The sequence below is a fragment of the Rhinolophus hipposideros genome (assembly GCF_964194185.1).
Source record: "Rhinolophus hipposideros genome assembly, chromosome: 10".
Taxonomy (NCBI): Eukaryota; Metazoa; Chordata; class Mammalia; order Chiroptera; family Rhinolophidae; genus Rhinolophus; species Rhinolophus hipposideros.
In genome coordinates this window covers 33008477-33022949 of record NC_138056.1, presented here as the reverse complement: position 1 = coordinate 33022949, position 14473 = coordinate 33008477, and the positions used below count along the sequence as shown (strand labels likewise).

General features: G+C 35.6%; 1 protein-coding gene across 4 annotated transcripts in view; it reads left to right on the top strand.

Annotated features, from left to right (window-relative positions):
• PRMT3 (protein arginine methyltransferase 3) overlaps positions 1-14473 on the top strand; it is a 123162-nt gene that overhangs the window by 71139 nt on the left and 37550 nt on the right. For all 4 annotated transcript variants that reach the window (XM_081064925.1, XM_081064927.1, XM_081064928.1 and 1 more), the window contains 2 exons: positions 5672-5859; positions 7878-7964. In XM_081064925.1, the coding sequence (XP_080921051.1) occupies positions 5672-5859; positions 7878-7964 (275 nt within the window). The remainder of the gene's footprint in view (positions 1-5671; positions 5860-7877; positions 7965-14473) is intronic.

Genomic DNA, 14473 nt, shown 5'->3' with positions numbered 1-14473 from the left:
ATAGGTTTCAAGTATACAATTCTATAATGCATCGTCTGTCTGTTGTACTGTGTGTTGTGACTCTGTGACCACCCAGAGTCAGTTCTCCTTCCATCACTTATATTTGACCACCTTTACCCTCTTCTACAAACCCTCTCCCCCTTTATCCTCTGGTAATTTCTAAACTGTTGTCTGTGTTGATGAGTTTTTGTTTGTGTTATACTGTTCATTTGTTGCTTTCAGTTTTATATTCCACATGTGAGTGAAGTCATAGGGTTCTCGACTTTTTCTGTCAGACTCATTTCACTTTGCATGATCATCTCAGGATCCATCCATGTTGTTGCAAATGGCACTATTTCATCTTTTCTTATGGCAGAATAGTATTCCATTGGGTATGTATACTACATCTTTTTTATCCAGTCATCTGTGGAAGGACGATTCAGTTGTTTCTATGCATTGGCCACTGTGAACAATGCTACAGTGAATATAGAGGTACATAAATCTTTACTGATAAGTGTTTTCAGATATTTTGGGTAGATAACCAGAAGAGGGACTTAGGTTGTATGGTAATTCTATTCTTAGTTTTTTGAAGAAGACTCCATACTGTTTTCCATAGTGGCTGTGCCAATTTACATTCCCACTAGCAGTGTATGAGGGTTCCTTTGTCTCCACAACCTCTCCAACACTTGTTATTTCTTGTCTTGTTGATAATAGCCATTTTTACAGGAGGGAGGATGTATCCCATTGTGTGTTTCATTTGCGTTTCCCTAATAGCTGGTGAAGTTGAGCATCTTTTCGTATATCTATTGGCCATTTGTATGTCTTTTTGGGAGAAGTGCCTATTTGGGTCCTATGCCCATTTTTCACCTTTTTTTTTGGTTGTTGTTGTTGAGTTGTTTGAGTTCTTTGTGTGTTTTTGATATTAGCCCCTTATCGAGGTGTTGTGTGCAAATATCTTCTCCCATTCAGTTGGTTGCCTCTTCGGTTTTTTTTTTTTCTGTGCAGAAGCTTTTTAGTTTGACATAGTCCAATTCATTTATTTTTGCTTCTATTTCCCTTGCTTTTGCGATCAAATTCATAAAATCCTCTCTGAACCCAAGGTCCCATAGTTTGGTACCCACTCTTTATTCTATGCAATTTATTGTTTCAGGTCTTATATTTAGGTCTTTGATCCATTTTGAGTTAATTTTGGTATATGGTGACGGCAGTTTAGTTTCATTCTTTTGCATGTGGCTTTCCAATTTTCCCAGCACCATTGATTGAAGAGCCTTCTGTTCTCCATTGTGTGTTTTTGGCTCCTTAGTCAAAAATTTTCTGCCCATATATATGTGGGTTTATTTCTGGGTTCTTGATTCTATTCCATTGGTCTGTGTGTCTGTTTTTCTGCCAGGAACATGCTGTTTTGATTATTGTCACTTTGTCGTATAAATTGAGGTTAGGGAGTGTGGTATCTCTGGCTTTGTTCTTTTTCTCAGGATTGCTTTGGCTATTTGGGGTCTTTTGTGATTCAATACAAATCTAATGATTTTTTGTTCTATTTCTTTAAAAAATGCCGTTGGGATTTTGATGAGGGTTGCATTAAATCTGTATATTGCTTTGGGTAATATGGCCATTTTAATTATGATGATTCTGCCAGGCCATGAACACAGGATAGCTTTCCATTTCTTTGTGTCTTCCTCAGTTTCTTTTAATAATGTCTTATAATTTTCCTTGTATTGATTCTTCACATCCTTTGTTAAGTTTATTCCTAGGTATTTTATTTTTTTAGTTGCAATTGCAAAAGCAGTTTCTTTCACATCCTTTGTTACGTGTATTCCTAGGTATTTTTTTATTTTAGTTGGAATTGCAAGAGGAATTCTTTTTTCATTTCTTTTTATGAAATTTCATTTTTTGTTGTTAGATAGGAGCGCAATGGAATTTTGTGCATTGATTTTGTATCTTGAAACTTTACAGTATTTGTTTATTGTTTTCATTTTTCTTTATGCCTATCAATCATTATTTCTCTAAAATCTTCATATTGTGCATGTGTACTGTGAGAAGAACAGTTTATTTTGATTTGTTTATTGTCTCCTTTTGTTCTAAACCTTTTTACTCTGGTTTTTTATATACAAGCAATGATGCTAGTGTTTACTAAGAATTGTTTCTTTATGCATCTCAATCTTATCCTTTAGTGTCCAAAAGTTTGTGAGGCATTTCTGAGGGATAAAGGATTTCCCATCTTTATCTATTCACCATGTGAGCTGTTCTAGTGACAAATGAATTCTGGGCAGTGAATCGAGAAGGACACAGATGTCAAAGCCATGAATTTATAAATGGTCTCTTAAGAGGGTGCTTTTGTCCAATCAGCGCTTTGTTAATTTCACCTACAAGAAGGAATAATTATTCAATTATGCTTCTGTGTGACAAAAAATCAAATGACAAATGTGTCAGAATGTGAAGGTAAAAGGTTAGTCAGGATTTTGGCAGGTGGCCCCAAATTTTAGCCAGCTGTGAGGAGGTGGATATAGAACCAGAATGACCTATAACACTGATTACAAGTCCTTTCTGAATAGTCGTAGATCTTAACTAACTGAAAAATAATGTCATTTCTAATTCTAACAAACACAAAAACTATTATTTTTTATATCTTTGTGAAATAACTTGAAAAACATACCTCAACACTGAAAAAAGTAAAACCATATTCCTCTTTAGTTTGTTTCTTCTTACCAACATATTTTCAAAACTGTTTTTTTATTAGTTTTAAAAGTTGTAGTTTTTTCTTATGAAAAACTTGTTTTTAATTCTTAGTAGTAGTACTAGTTCATCATATTGCTTCATTGCTACAGAGCCAGAGGTCAGCAGACTTTTTCTACCAAAGGACAAATAGTAAATCTTTTCAGCTTTGTAAGCCATATAGTCTCTGTCCCAACTACTCAGCTTTGCTCCAGTAACATTGCACCGCCATAGACTGTAAGTAGATGAATGAGTGTGGCAGTGTCCTAATGAAACTTTATTTACAAAATAGTCAGTGGGCTGAATTTGACCAGTGCTCCATTTTGCCAACCCCTGATACAGCAACTGATGCTATTTTTAAAATTTCACTAAGATTTTTAATATTCTAAAAATGAACTCTATGAACTATGTTAAATAACTCTAGTGTGTGTGCACTGCACAACTCCAGAGGATATTTGATACCCATAGACTACGCTGTAAGTAGTCCAATATGGTGGCTCTGATAATACCTCCCTCATCCATTTCTTCCCCCTCAATATCGGGGGTATCTATATCTGGCCTGCTGCCCATTTTATAGATAAAGTTTTATAGGCACATAGCCACGTTCATTTATTTATGTATGTATTGTCTGGCCACTTTCATACTGGAGCAGCAGAGAGGAGTAGTTTGAACAAACACTACATGGCCCACAAAACCTAAAATAGTTACAGAAAATGTTTGCTAACCCCTGATCTATACCTTTATGATGTTCCTCTTTAAGGATGAAATTGCTGTGGGATAGCTTATACGATTGTCATGTTAAGTCCAACAAAGGATACATAGAGAAGTTGCCAAATACCTAAAGTTCCCTCAGAATTCTGTTTCTTCCTCAGTGTTCCGCATCTGAAAGATCTGGTTCACGAAGCTAAGCATCCTTTTCTGTAGCTGATGTTCTTCCTGGGTCAGCATTTTCAATAACAAACCAGTTGCTTGGAAGAATTTGCATCAGTCAGGAATTTAAGCCCAGTCAAGAGGTTTACCATGTCTGTGGAAGGAGAGGAGAGGAGAAGTTCATGAATTTACATGACAGTGGACTCTAGCCCATCTGCTTCTCATATCTGCCTACCTGTCCCCTTAGGTAGGATGGACTTGAGGAAGTTCTTATCACTGGTATAGCACCAAGTGTTTTTTCTCGGTATCTCACTTGTCAGGTTTGAAAGAAGCAATTGCTTTGACACCAGCAGAGCTTATCATGGGCTTTACTTGGAAGATAAGTTAGTGCTGTTATCATTGAATAATAAAATTCCCAAGGCTGTGGATAGAAGCAAAGTTTGGGGAAGGAGAGAATTATTTCTCTACTGTTTAAGTCTGGAGACTAGTTAATAACCATGAAATAATTTTTTTTGTGTGCTTTTCTATGGTACATATGTACTTGCTTTCAGTTTCTTGATACAGGAAAGTATGATTTATATTTTAATTCATGATAAATGTTGATATTTGAAGGACAGTTATTAGTAAAAATTAATATTTTAAAAATTTTGTTACAAAGACAAGTGTGTTATTAGAAGAGAGGGTCTTGCTTAAACATTCTCTTCCCTTACCCCTCTTAACATTTACTCTCTTGGTTTTCTTCTTAACTTCTGCAGCCCCAGCTTCTCAGCTATTTCTTCTCAACCTCCCTTTCTTCTACACATACCATAAATTCTGGTACTCGTCATGTACTCTCCTTAGCAGACCTCATGTAAGTTCCATAACTTACATTTCCATTTGTATGCTCATGGTTCCAAATTTGTATTTTGGGCCAAGATTATCTCTTGACTTTTAGGTCTGTATATTCAGCTGCTTATTGGATATTTTTACCTGTTTCTCTTACGAGCAATAAACTCTCATATTCCTCTTGAATTGGCCCTTATGTATTCCCTATTTAATGATTAGTCCCATAATTTGCCCAGTTGCTAAAGCTAAAAACTGTCATCCTGACTCTTCTCTCTTCCTCACCTTCACTGCCAGCCAATCTTATAGTCCTTTGAGTTTCTACCTTTTAAATAGCCTTTGAATATATCTCCTCTGCATTCCCACAGCCATCTACTTCAGATCACCTGGATTATTACAACTATCTCTTATTTTGTCTGTGTTAGTCTTGTACCCTCCCATTCATTCTCCACTCCAGATGGCTTTTCTAAAAACAAAATCTGATCAAGTTGCTACCCTGTGTAAAATTTTTTACTCGCTCATCATTATTCTTAGAATAAAGTCCAAGTTACTAATGTAGTTTATTCAGCCATATTTTCTTTGGTCCGTACTTAACCTTTGTACCCTTATATCTCACTGTTTCTCTCAAATTGGAGTATATATTAACTGTGACCCTATATGCATGCTGCTTGCTTTCCCTAGAGTACTCTTTCCTTCCCCATTCCTAATTTATTGACTTCAGTTTTTATTTTACATTATACTCCTGTTCTCCTGCTACAGCCAAATCTGGATTAGCTGTTTTTGCGGTAAACTCCCTAAATCCCTCAGACTTCCCCCTCACAAATAATTGCCCATCTATTTGTCAAAATTGTCGAAGTTTCTTGACAATAGGGACATGTATCCGTAGTCTATAAATTAGAATAACTTCTCTGGCACATACTTGATGTACATAGATATTTCCTTTTTATAATAAGAAAGGGTAATTATAAGTTTAATATTAATAAATATATTCATTTCAGGATTGTTTAATTGTCATTTTGTTTTAATTATTTTAATAAGAACTCGTCAATGAAATCCTTATTTTTAATCTTACCATCACAATAATGGAAATAGTTTTTATTTTTAAAGAGGCTACAAAATGAAACTTAGTTATTTTCCTGATTTATACCTTCATTAATCTACCACTGCTAGTGATCAATTGCTAGTCATCCATACTTAGGGATTTATTATTTATATTTAGCCTTTAAGAAATTATATTTCGTCTTAAAGAGAGATCATGCTAAATTGTTGGATATTTTATTTCTTACAGTCTACCCTGATATTTGCACAATCAGCCTTGTGGCAGTAAGTGATACGAATAAACACGCTGATAGAATTGCTTTTTGGGATGATGTCTATGGCTTTAACATGTCCTGCATGAAGAAAGCAGTTATTCCAGAAGCTGTTGTAGAAGTTTTAGATCCAAAGACTCTTATTTCAGACCCTTGTAGCATTAAGGTAAGTGTTTGTTACCAATTTTATTTTCTATAACAGCATTTTCATTTTTCTTTGTTTTCATTTATGAGTTCAGTATTTAAAATTAATGTTGATTTTTTTTTTATGTGGGCCTTCAAAACAGTAATTATTCTTCCTATTTTAATCATTCTAAAGCAACTTGAAGTCATAATGCTTACCAGTTGACTATGTCAGCCTTTGAAATCACTTCTCTTTATATATTGAAATTCCTTATACTGAGGGCTTGAATCATTTCCTTTGGGTTAGTGCTGTATTGCCATTTCTGCTTCACCACTGCCTCCTGGCTTTATTCCAGCTTCTCATTTGTAGACGTATAATTCATTCATATCATATATTCCACACAATTTACCTTTTCTCATTCAAATTTCTTCCAGGCTTTTCAGATTAAGTCATTACACTGAAATCTCCCATGAAACCAAAGCCCTACTATGTTCAGATTATTCAGTTAATTTCTTTGTGTTTTAATATCTTATTCTTCACTATGATAATATTTAGTTTTTATTGTGAATTTTGCTATGTCAAATTTGCATGAATAGAATAATAACTTTGCAGTGAAAAGCCATATTGCTTTTCTTAAAAACTCCTCAATTTGTTTCAGTTAAATAAATCAAGCAAGCAAGCAAACTTGTTTAATGTTAGGTTCAGAACATTATCTCCTCTTTTTACTCACACTGTTACTTTCAAGGCATCAATAATTGTTCTCTGCACAAAGTAAATATTCAGTAAATACTGATTTTATTAAATGGATAGAGAATTTAAAATTAGTATAGAATAATGAAAATGTAAAGTTTCTCAACAAGAGCGAGCTGATTAAAATTGTATTCAGCTTTTTAAGAAAAAAGAATATAGCCTGGTTAATGATTATAGGATTGTTCATGTTCTGGTACTGATTGTAAGGGATTTATTTGGCTTCTTTGGCTTAGGGTAGGAGCATACAGTTACAGCCACCTCAGCCTTATTAAGGCTGAGCAGAAAGAGAAGGGTTGTGGGGGGGAGGGGTGGGCTAATATCTCTACTGCGCTCTTAAATACCAAAAACTGCTATGAATAAATAGTTGAAACAGAAAATTTAGGACTGAGAAATGAAGGTATTCAAAAAGTATACATACCCTTTCTCTCTTTTTTTTTAAACATTAATCAGTTATTTATTCATCTGTTTGTTTAGGTAAATATAATTTTTTCTGTGTTCCCCAACTTCTCTACAACTAAAAGGCAACCACGTTGTAACTTCTTTCAAATTTTCTCAAACTATTTAAATTAGAGTAATGCCTCAGGTGTGTAGTCATATGAATAGCGCTCACTGTTACATGTACTGATGACGTGTGAGCATTTGACAGCTTTACAGTATACTCTGGTCACACTGCTGTAGCTGATTCCATCTACTCTCCATAGTGAAATACAGAAGGAGCTGAACCAGGGAAAAGTCTAAATATAAGGATGTTTGGCCATTTTTGTTAGCTGAATCTTCATAGTTTTTTTTACTCATTGGTTGGAATTGTTGTAGATTTTGCTAATATCTAATAAACTTATCTTCAAATGCAGTTACAAAATGAATTCTAAAATACCTTGTCCTCTTCATTGGCATATTTTCAAGTTGGCATTTCCTATAAAAATATTGACTATTACCACACATAATTTATAGCAAATATATACCACTAGTGGTGTACAAAATGATTTTAGTTGGAACACAGGGAAACATCTTTTATTTGAAAGTAGTGTGTCTTAGAAAAACTTTATTATATCAGAGCCATGATTTGATATATACTATTCTTACAAGAAGTTTAAGTAAAAAATACTAATTTGATTTAAATAAAAATTAAATGATAGTGCTAGTAGCCCTTAAATTTGGAAACAATCTCCAAAATGAGGTGTGAATGATTAAAGTTCACAAGACTTTGGTTTACAGTACTCCTTTTTGAATAAAAAAATATTTATCTGTTTGGTTTGGGTTTGTTTTTACTTTTTACTAAATTATTTCCTCTACTTTTTTTAAATGGGTAGCATATAGATTGTCATACCACATCTGTCTCAGATTTGGAGTTTTCTTCGGATTTTACCCTGAAAATCACAAAGACATCCTTGTGCACGGTAAGCTATTTCATTCTACTTTCACAAATTTCACTAGCAGTGCAGTTGATTGGCAGGCTAATGAGTTAATTACCACATTTGTGATTAATGTAAAAGACTATTGCCGTTGACATTCTATCTTTGCCTTTGTTAGTGTACTGAACAGATCTGTTTTAATAGGTCAGGAGACTTCAATAAAGTTCAGTTCAGAAGTGTAAGTATTCAGAAACCATATTTACATTATGATTTTTCTTTGTAGATTCTTCATAATTACTTATCATAATTAATTGAGAGCACTAAAGCTTTATCTTCATAGACTGAAGTTCATGTTCTGCTCCTCCCAATAACTCTTAATACTCATTTGAGATGGAAGTAAGATATTATTAGGTATAATATTTTATATTTATGTGTGAAAAATAATAAAGAATGATGATTTGCTTTTCTTTAAAAAACCAACCTGGTATAATACAAAAAGGATGGGCTTAAGAAGTTAGACAGATCGGGATTCACGTTTGGTTCTACCACTCACTAGTTTGTTACTTTGTTCAAGTTACCTAGGCAATCTGTACCACAGACTAACTAACTAACTGCTTTAAGAAAAATGGTAATAACTCTTTCTATATTGAAGAGTGGTTACAGAGATTAATGAGATAACATGTGAATGCACCTACAGTGTGGCCAGAAATGTTAGGTAATTAAAATATATTAATTTTTTTCTTTCTGAAATAATTTCTAAATGTATATTAATGTTATGATAATATTTGCCTTTACCAGGAGACTCAGAATGTTAAAATGTGGGCCTTTACTTAAGAAAGTATAAATTTTATAGGTGATACTGATATATATATATTTATATTATTTTAAAAATTACAATTTTAACAATACTAATTATATCTTCAAAAGTTAAAAATTTTATTGAAAACTGTTGTCAAAAACTGTGTGAACCGGACTATAGTCTTTCATTCTTCAACCTAATTATTTCAAATATTTTGTTCAGATTGACATACAAAAGATTTTATGGCTTCTTTAGAATTGTTTCAGTTCATTTTGATCCAATAATTATTTTATATCCAAATGAGTTTAACAATGTGCTTTGATGTTTTGAGGAATTCTGTTTGTTGAACTTGGTTTTACATTTTTTAAAAGTTAAATATCTAGATTCCAGATTTAGAATTTTGGGGCACCCATTATATGTATTTAATTGATGGAAAGCAAAATTTCATTCATTTTTTCCAGATTTGCTAATTCTGCTTTTCAGTAACAGAAGTAATTTAGTCAGGCTAAAGGCTTTAATTCCTAGATTTACGCTGTCTTTTGATATTAGTAATCCTTGAGAATTAAAAAAGACCTCCTGATTAATGACAAATGACCAATCAATAACAGAATTCCTGTATAGAAATTGATTTTCATATCACCAGTATTACTAAATAATATTATTTTAAATCTACTTTTGGAGACCTTTGCAAATGTAAAATTAGCGACGACATCAAAAACTGTGTTTGCTTTTAGTTGTGCACATTTTTGAAATTTATATGGACAGATGAGTTTATTGAGTTTCATTGAAATGTTCTTTATTTTCTGAGTATTGGTCAGAGTTCTTAGTTTCAGGTGGCATAGTCCAAATCAGATTGTTTTTGTAAGCAGAAAGGGGTTTGCTAAAGAGAATAAGATAATTTCCCAACAGATTAAGAGAGCTAAAGGAAGGGGCTATATTTTGAATTTCTAGAAACAACTCCTAGAAGTACACCTTAAGACTGGCCTGCTACAAAACCTGCTCTGGTGTAAGGAGAAAGCTGCCTCTACCGCTGCAGGCCCTGTAAACCCACTCAGTAAGGGGTCGCCACCACTGACAACCCCAGATGAATAAACCCCTTCACTGCCATCCTGTTCCTATCCCCCCATCCAACTCATGCTGTCCCGTGCCTTTTACAAATCTTCATCCAGCACATCTGTTTGGCTGAATCTAGGTTCTGTTGTACCCTAGTTATCAATAAGTCTCGAAAGTAGGTTTAGCTACAGTAGTGTTACATTATAGAAAGTTTCATAACACATATTTAGAATTATTTTCTATTATTTGGGATAGAGTACAAGAAGCTTTATGTTGAAAAATTGTATTTATCCTTTAGTGATCTTAGTTTTATTCTGTATATTTAACAGAGTAAAATAGAAAAAAAAATGAAAAAATGGTGGTTTGTTTAATCTAAACATTGTAATAAAAAATTTTTGTATTGAAGAATAATGTATCAAATAGATACTTGCTGCATTTCTCTCTGTACCTTCCTAGTTCCATTAAAAAAATCAGAAATAAATTGTTATAGCTGTAAAAAACCTTTTAGAATTATATTTTTGTTCCCAAATTGTCTGAATGATTTTAATATAAAAGTCTGGAAATGAGATAGGCCTGGAGTTTGGGAGGAGGGTGGCAGGAGATTGGAGTGGACTTGTATATATCTGATTACTGCTGAGTAACCTAGTTCTGTAACACCTGCAGAGGCATGTATAGTTTCGAATCATATTTATTGATTGCATGTCAGGAACTGAAGATATAAATTTCACTACTTACTATTCCACGTTAACTCTTCTGAGATTATTCTGTCAAATAATTAATCAATATAAATTGTCTTCCCATGGTGATAATATCTAAGTCATTGAATTCTTGTGTGTCAGGCAGTGTGCTAATCACTTTATTTTTTTCCCTTCTTTTTTTGTGAGTAGAATTTTTTTTTTTTAACATACTATATTATATTAGTTTCAGGTGTACAGCATAGTGATTCGATATTTATATAACTTGCAAAGTGATCACCCCAATAAATCTAGTACCCATCTGGCACCATACATAGTTGTTACAAAATTATTGACTATATTCTTTATACTATATTTTATATCACCATGACTGTTTTGTAACTACCCATTTATATTTATATTTCTTAATATCTTCTCCTTTTTCACCCAAGCCCCTAACCCCCTTCCCATCTAGCAGCCATCAAAATGTTCTCCTTATCTGTGAATTTGTTTCTGTTTTATTTGTTATTTTGTTCTTTAGATTCCACATATAAGTGAAATCATATGGCATTTGTCTTTCTCTGCCTAATTTATTCCATTCAGCACAGTATCCTCTAGGTCTATCCATGTTGCAGATGGCAAGATTTCATTCTATTTTATGGCTGTGTAATATTCTATTATATAAGTCCCACCTCTTCTTTATCCATTCATTCATTGAAGGACACCCAGGTTGCCCCACACCCCGGCCATTGTAAACAATGCTGCAGTGACATATGGATGCGCATGTCCCTTCAAAGTAGTGGTTTGGGGTTCTTTGGATGAATACCAGAAGCGGGACTACTGGGTCCTTCTTTGTCTCTTGTTATAGCCTTTGTTTTAAAGTCTCTTTGCCTGGCATAAGTATTGCTGACCCAGCTTTTTTTTTTTTTTTCATTTCCATTTTCATGAAATATCAGTCTGTGTGCTTTTCGATCTGACGTGAGTCTCTTATAGAAAGCATACAGGCAATGAATGATAAAAAAATACAGTTAATGTTTAAATTACAAAAATAATTATTACAATAAAAGATACATTGCCATTAGTACTCCTCAAAACACTCCCCCTCACTTTGAACACACTTATCCCATCATTCTTGCCACTTTCTGTAGCACATAGTTCTGAAGTCCTCTTTTGTGAGTGTTTTCAGTTGCACTGTCGAGGCTCCCTTGATGTCCTGAATCAATTCACAATGTTTACCTTTCATGGTCATTTTGACTTTGGGGAAGTCGCATAGTGCCAGATCTGGTGAATAAGGTGGATGAGGGCACACCGTAATGTTTTTATTAGATTGGTGCAAAAGTAATTGCGGTTCAGGAGGTTGAAAATAATTGCAAAAACCGCAGTTACTTTTGCACCAACCTAATGTTTGACAGAAATTACCGTACCAGAAGCGATGTGTGACACAGAGCATTGTCATGATGGAGGATGAAATAAAGACGTGAAATAGGACTTCCAGAACTGCTTCAGAAAGTGGCAAGAACAATGGGATAAGTGTGTTCAAAGCGATGAGGAGTATTTTGAGGGGGATTAATGGTAATGCATCTTTTACTGTAATACATTTTATTTAAACATTCACCATATCTTTTGATCACACTTCATGTGTTATTTTCTTATCCATTCAGCAACCCTATCTTTAGATTGGAGCATTTAATCCATTTACATTTAAAATAATTGTTGATATATATGTAGTGATTGGCATTTTAATATTCATAATTTTGATTTTTCTTTTTTTTCACCTTAAAGAAGTCCCTCTAGTATTCTTGTAATACTGGTTTGGGGGTGATGAACTCCTTTAGCCTTTTCTCATCTGGGAAGCTCTTTATCTCTCCTTTGATTTTAAATGATAGCTTTGCTGGGCTATCTTGGTTGTAGGCCCTTGCTTTTTATCACTTTGAATATTTTGAGCCAATCCCTTCTGGCCTGCAAAGTTTGTAATGAGAAATCAACTGACAGTCTTATGGGAGCTCCCTTGTGGGTAACTGACAGCTTTTCTCTTGCTGCTTTTAAGATTCTCTCTGTGTCTTTAACCTTTGGCATTTCAATTATGATGTGTCTCGGTGTGGGCCTCTTTGGGTTCATCTTGTTTGGGACTCTGTGCTTCCTGGGCTTGTATGTCATTTTATTTCCCCAGGTTATGACATTTTTCTGTCATTATTTCTTCAGATAGGTTTTCAATCCTTGCTCTTTCTTTTCTTCTTCTCGTAGCCCTATGATGCGAATGTTGGTGCTCTTGATGTTGTCCCAGAGGCCCCTTAAACTGTCCTTATTTTTTTTATATATTCTCTTTTCTTTTTGCTGTTCCAGTTGGGGATTTTCTGCTATCTTATCTTCTAAATCACTGATTCGATTCTCTGCTTCGTCTATTCTGTTGATTTCGTCTACTGCATTCTTTATTTCAGTTATTATAGCCTTCATTTCTGACTGGCTCTTTTTTGTGTTTTCTGTCTCCGTTTTTATGTTTCCTATTTGTTTGTTGAAGTTCCTGAGGCCATTGAGCGTCCTTATAACCAGTGTTTTGCATCTGTGTCTGGTAGGTGACTTGTCTCCATTTTGTTTAGTTCTTTTTCTGGAGCTTTGTTCTGTTTTTTTCATTTGATACATGGTTTTTTAATCTCCCCATTTTGTCTGCCTCCCTGTGTTTGTTTCTGTGTCTTAGGTAGAGCTGCTATGTTTCATGATCTTAGTAGAGTGGCCTTATGTAGTAGGTGTTCTGTGGGGCCCAGTCGCACAGTCTCCTTGGTCACCTGAACTGGTGTTGCAAATGTGTCCCTCGTGTGGTTTGTGTGTGCCCTCCTGTTGTAGTTGAGCGTTAGTTGCTGTTTGTACATCAGCAATAGGAGGGATTGATCCTCAGGCTGATTGGTTGTGAGGACTGGCCATGACTACAGTGGAGGAGCTATCGTGTAGAAGCTGACCCTACATAGCAGGCTCTGCCCAGTCTGCCCTATGGATGTGTCATCCTCAGAGGCGGCTGGTGTCTGGTGTCTGAAGCTGGCCCCAGGGCATGCCAGCGCTGGAGCCTCCTGGGAGGGGCCCTGCCACAGACCAAGTTCAGGATCACCTGGCATGAGTCACAAAGCAATCCGAAAATGGCTGCCACCACCCTGGGCGTGGAGGTTCCTCAAGATGCCGATCTTCAATCCAGGGCTTTCTGCTGCCAATGCCAGGCTTGGGGCCACTCAGCAAAAGGTATGGGGCATGCCAAAGCGAGATGCCGCTTTCTTGGGGTTTGTGAACCTTTGAGAGATTTTAGGAAAGTCCACAGCATGAGTCAAGACAGCCTGTTTGTATGGAAAAGTCACTGGTAGTGGCTTGGGTGGACCTGTAAGTTACATGAGATGGGGTTTCAGGGAATCCCCAGGGCTGGGTAAATGATCAGAATTACCTGTGTTTCCCCGAAAATAAGACCTAGCCAGACAATTAGCTCTAATGTGTCGTTTGGAGCAAAAATTAATATAAGACCCAGTATTATATTGTATTATATTATATTACATTACATTATTTGATATTATATAAGACCCGGTCTTATAGTAAAATAAGACCGGGTCTTATATTAATTTTTGCTGCAAAAGACACATTAGAGCTGATTGTCCAGCTAGGTCTTATTTTTGGAGAAACACGGTAGGTTGATGGAGACTCAGATATAGAGGCCAACTGTGCTGCAGGCTGGGAGGGAGGAGGCTCAACAAGGAAATAATGGATTCCGCCAGTCCTTCTGTCTGGGAGAAAGCTATGCCCCCCCCCCCCCGCCTTGCCCTGAGACGGAGAAGCAGACAACTCAGTTCCTCCCCATGTGCCCCTGCTTCCTTTCAAGCTGCCGCCCCAACGCTGGAGCTCAGAGTGAGTGAGTGGGTCAGTGAGTAAGTCCTTGCACGGATCCTTTCCGAGGAGCGCCTGGGACTCCAGCTGCCCTCCCTCAGCCATAGCCTCCACTGGTCTTCACAGCCAGAAGCTGGGGACTTCTCTTTCTGGCACTGGGGCCCTGGGCT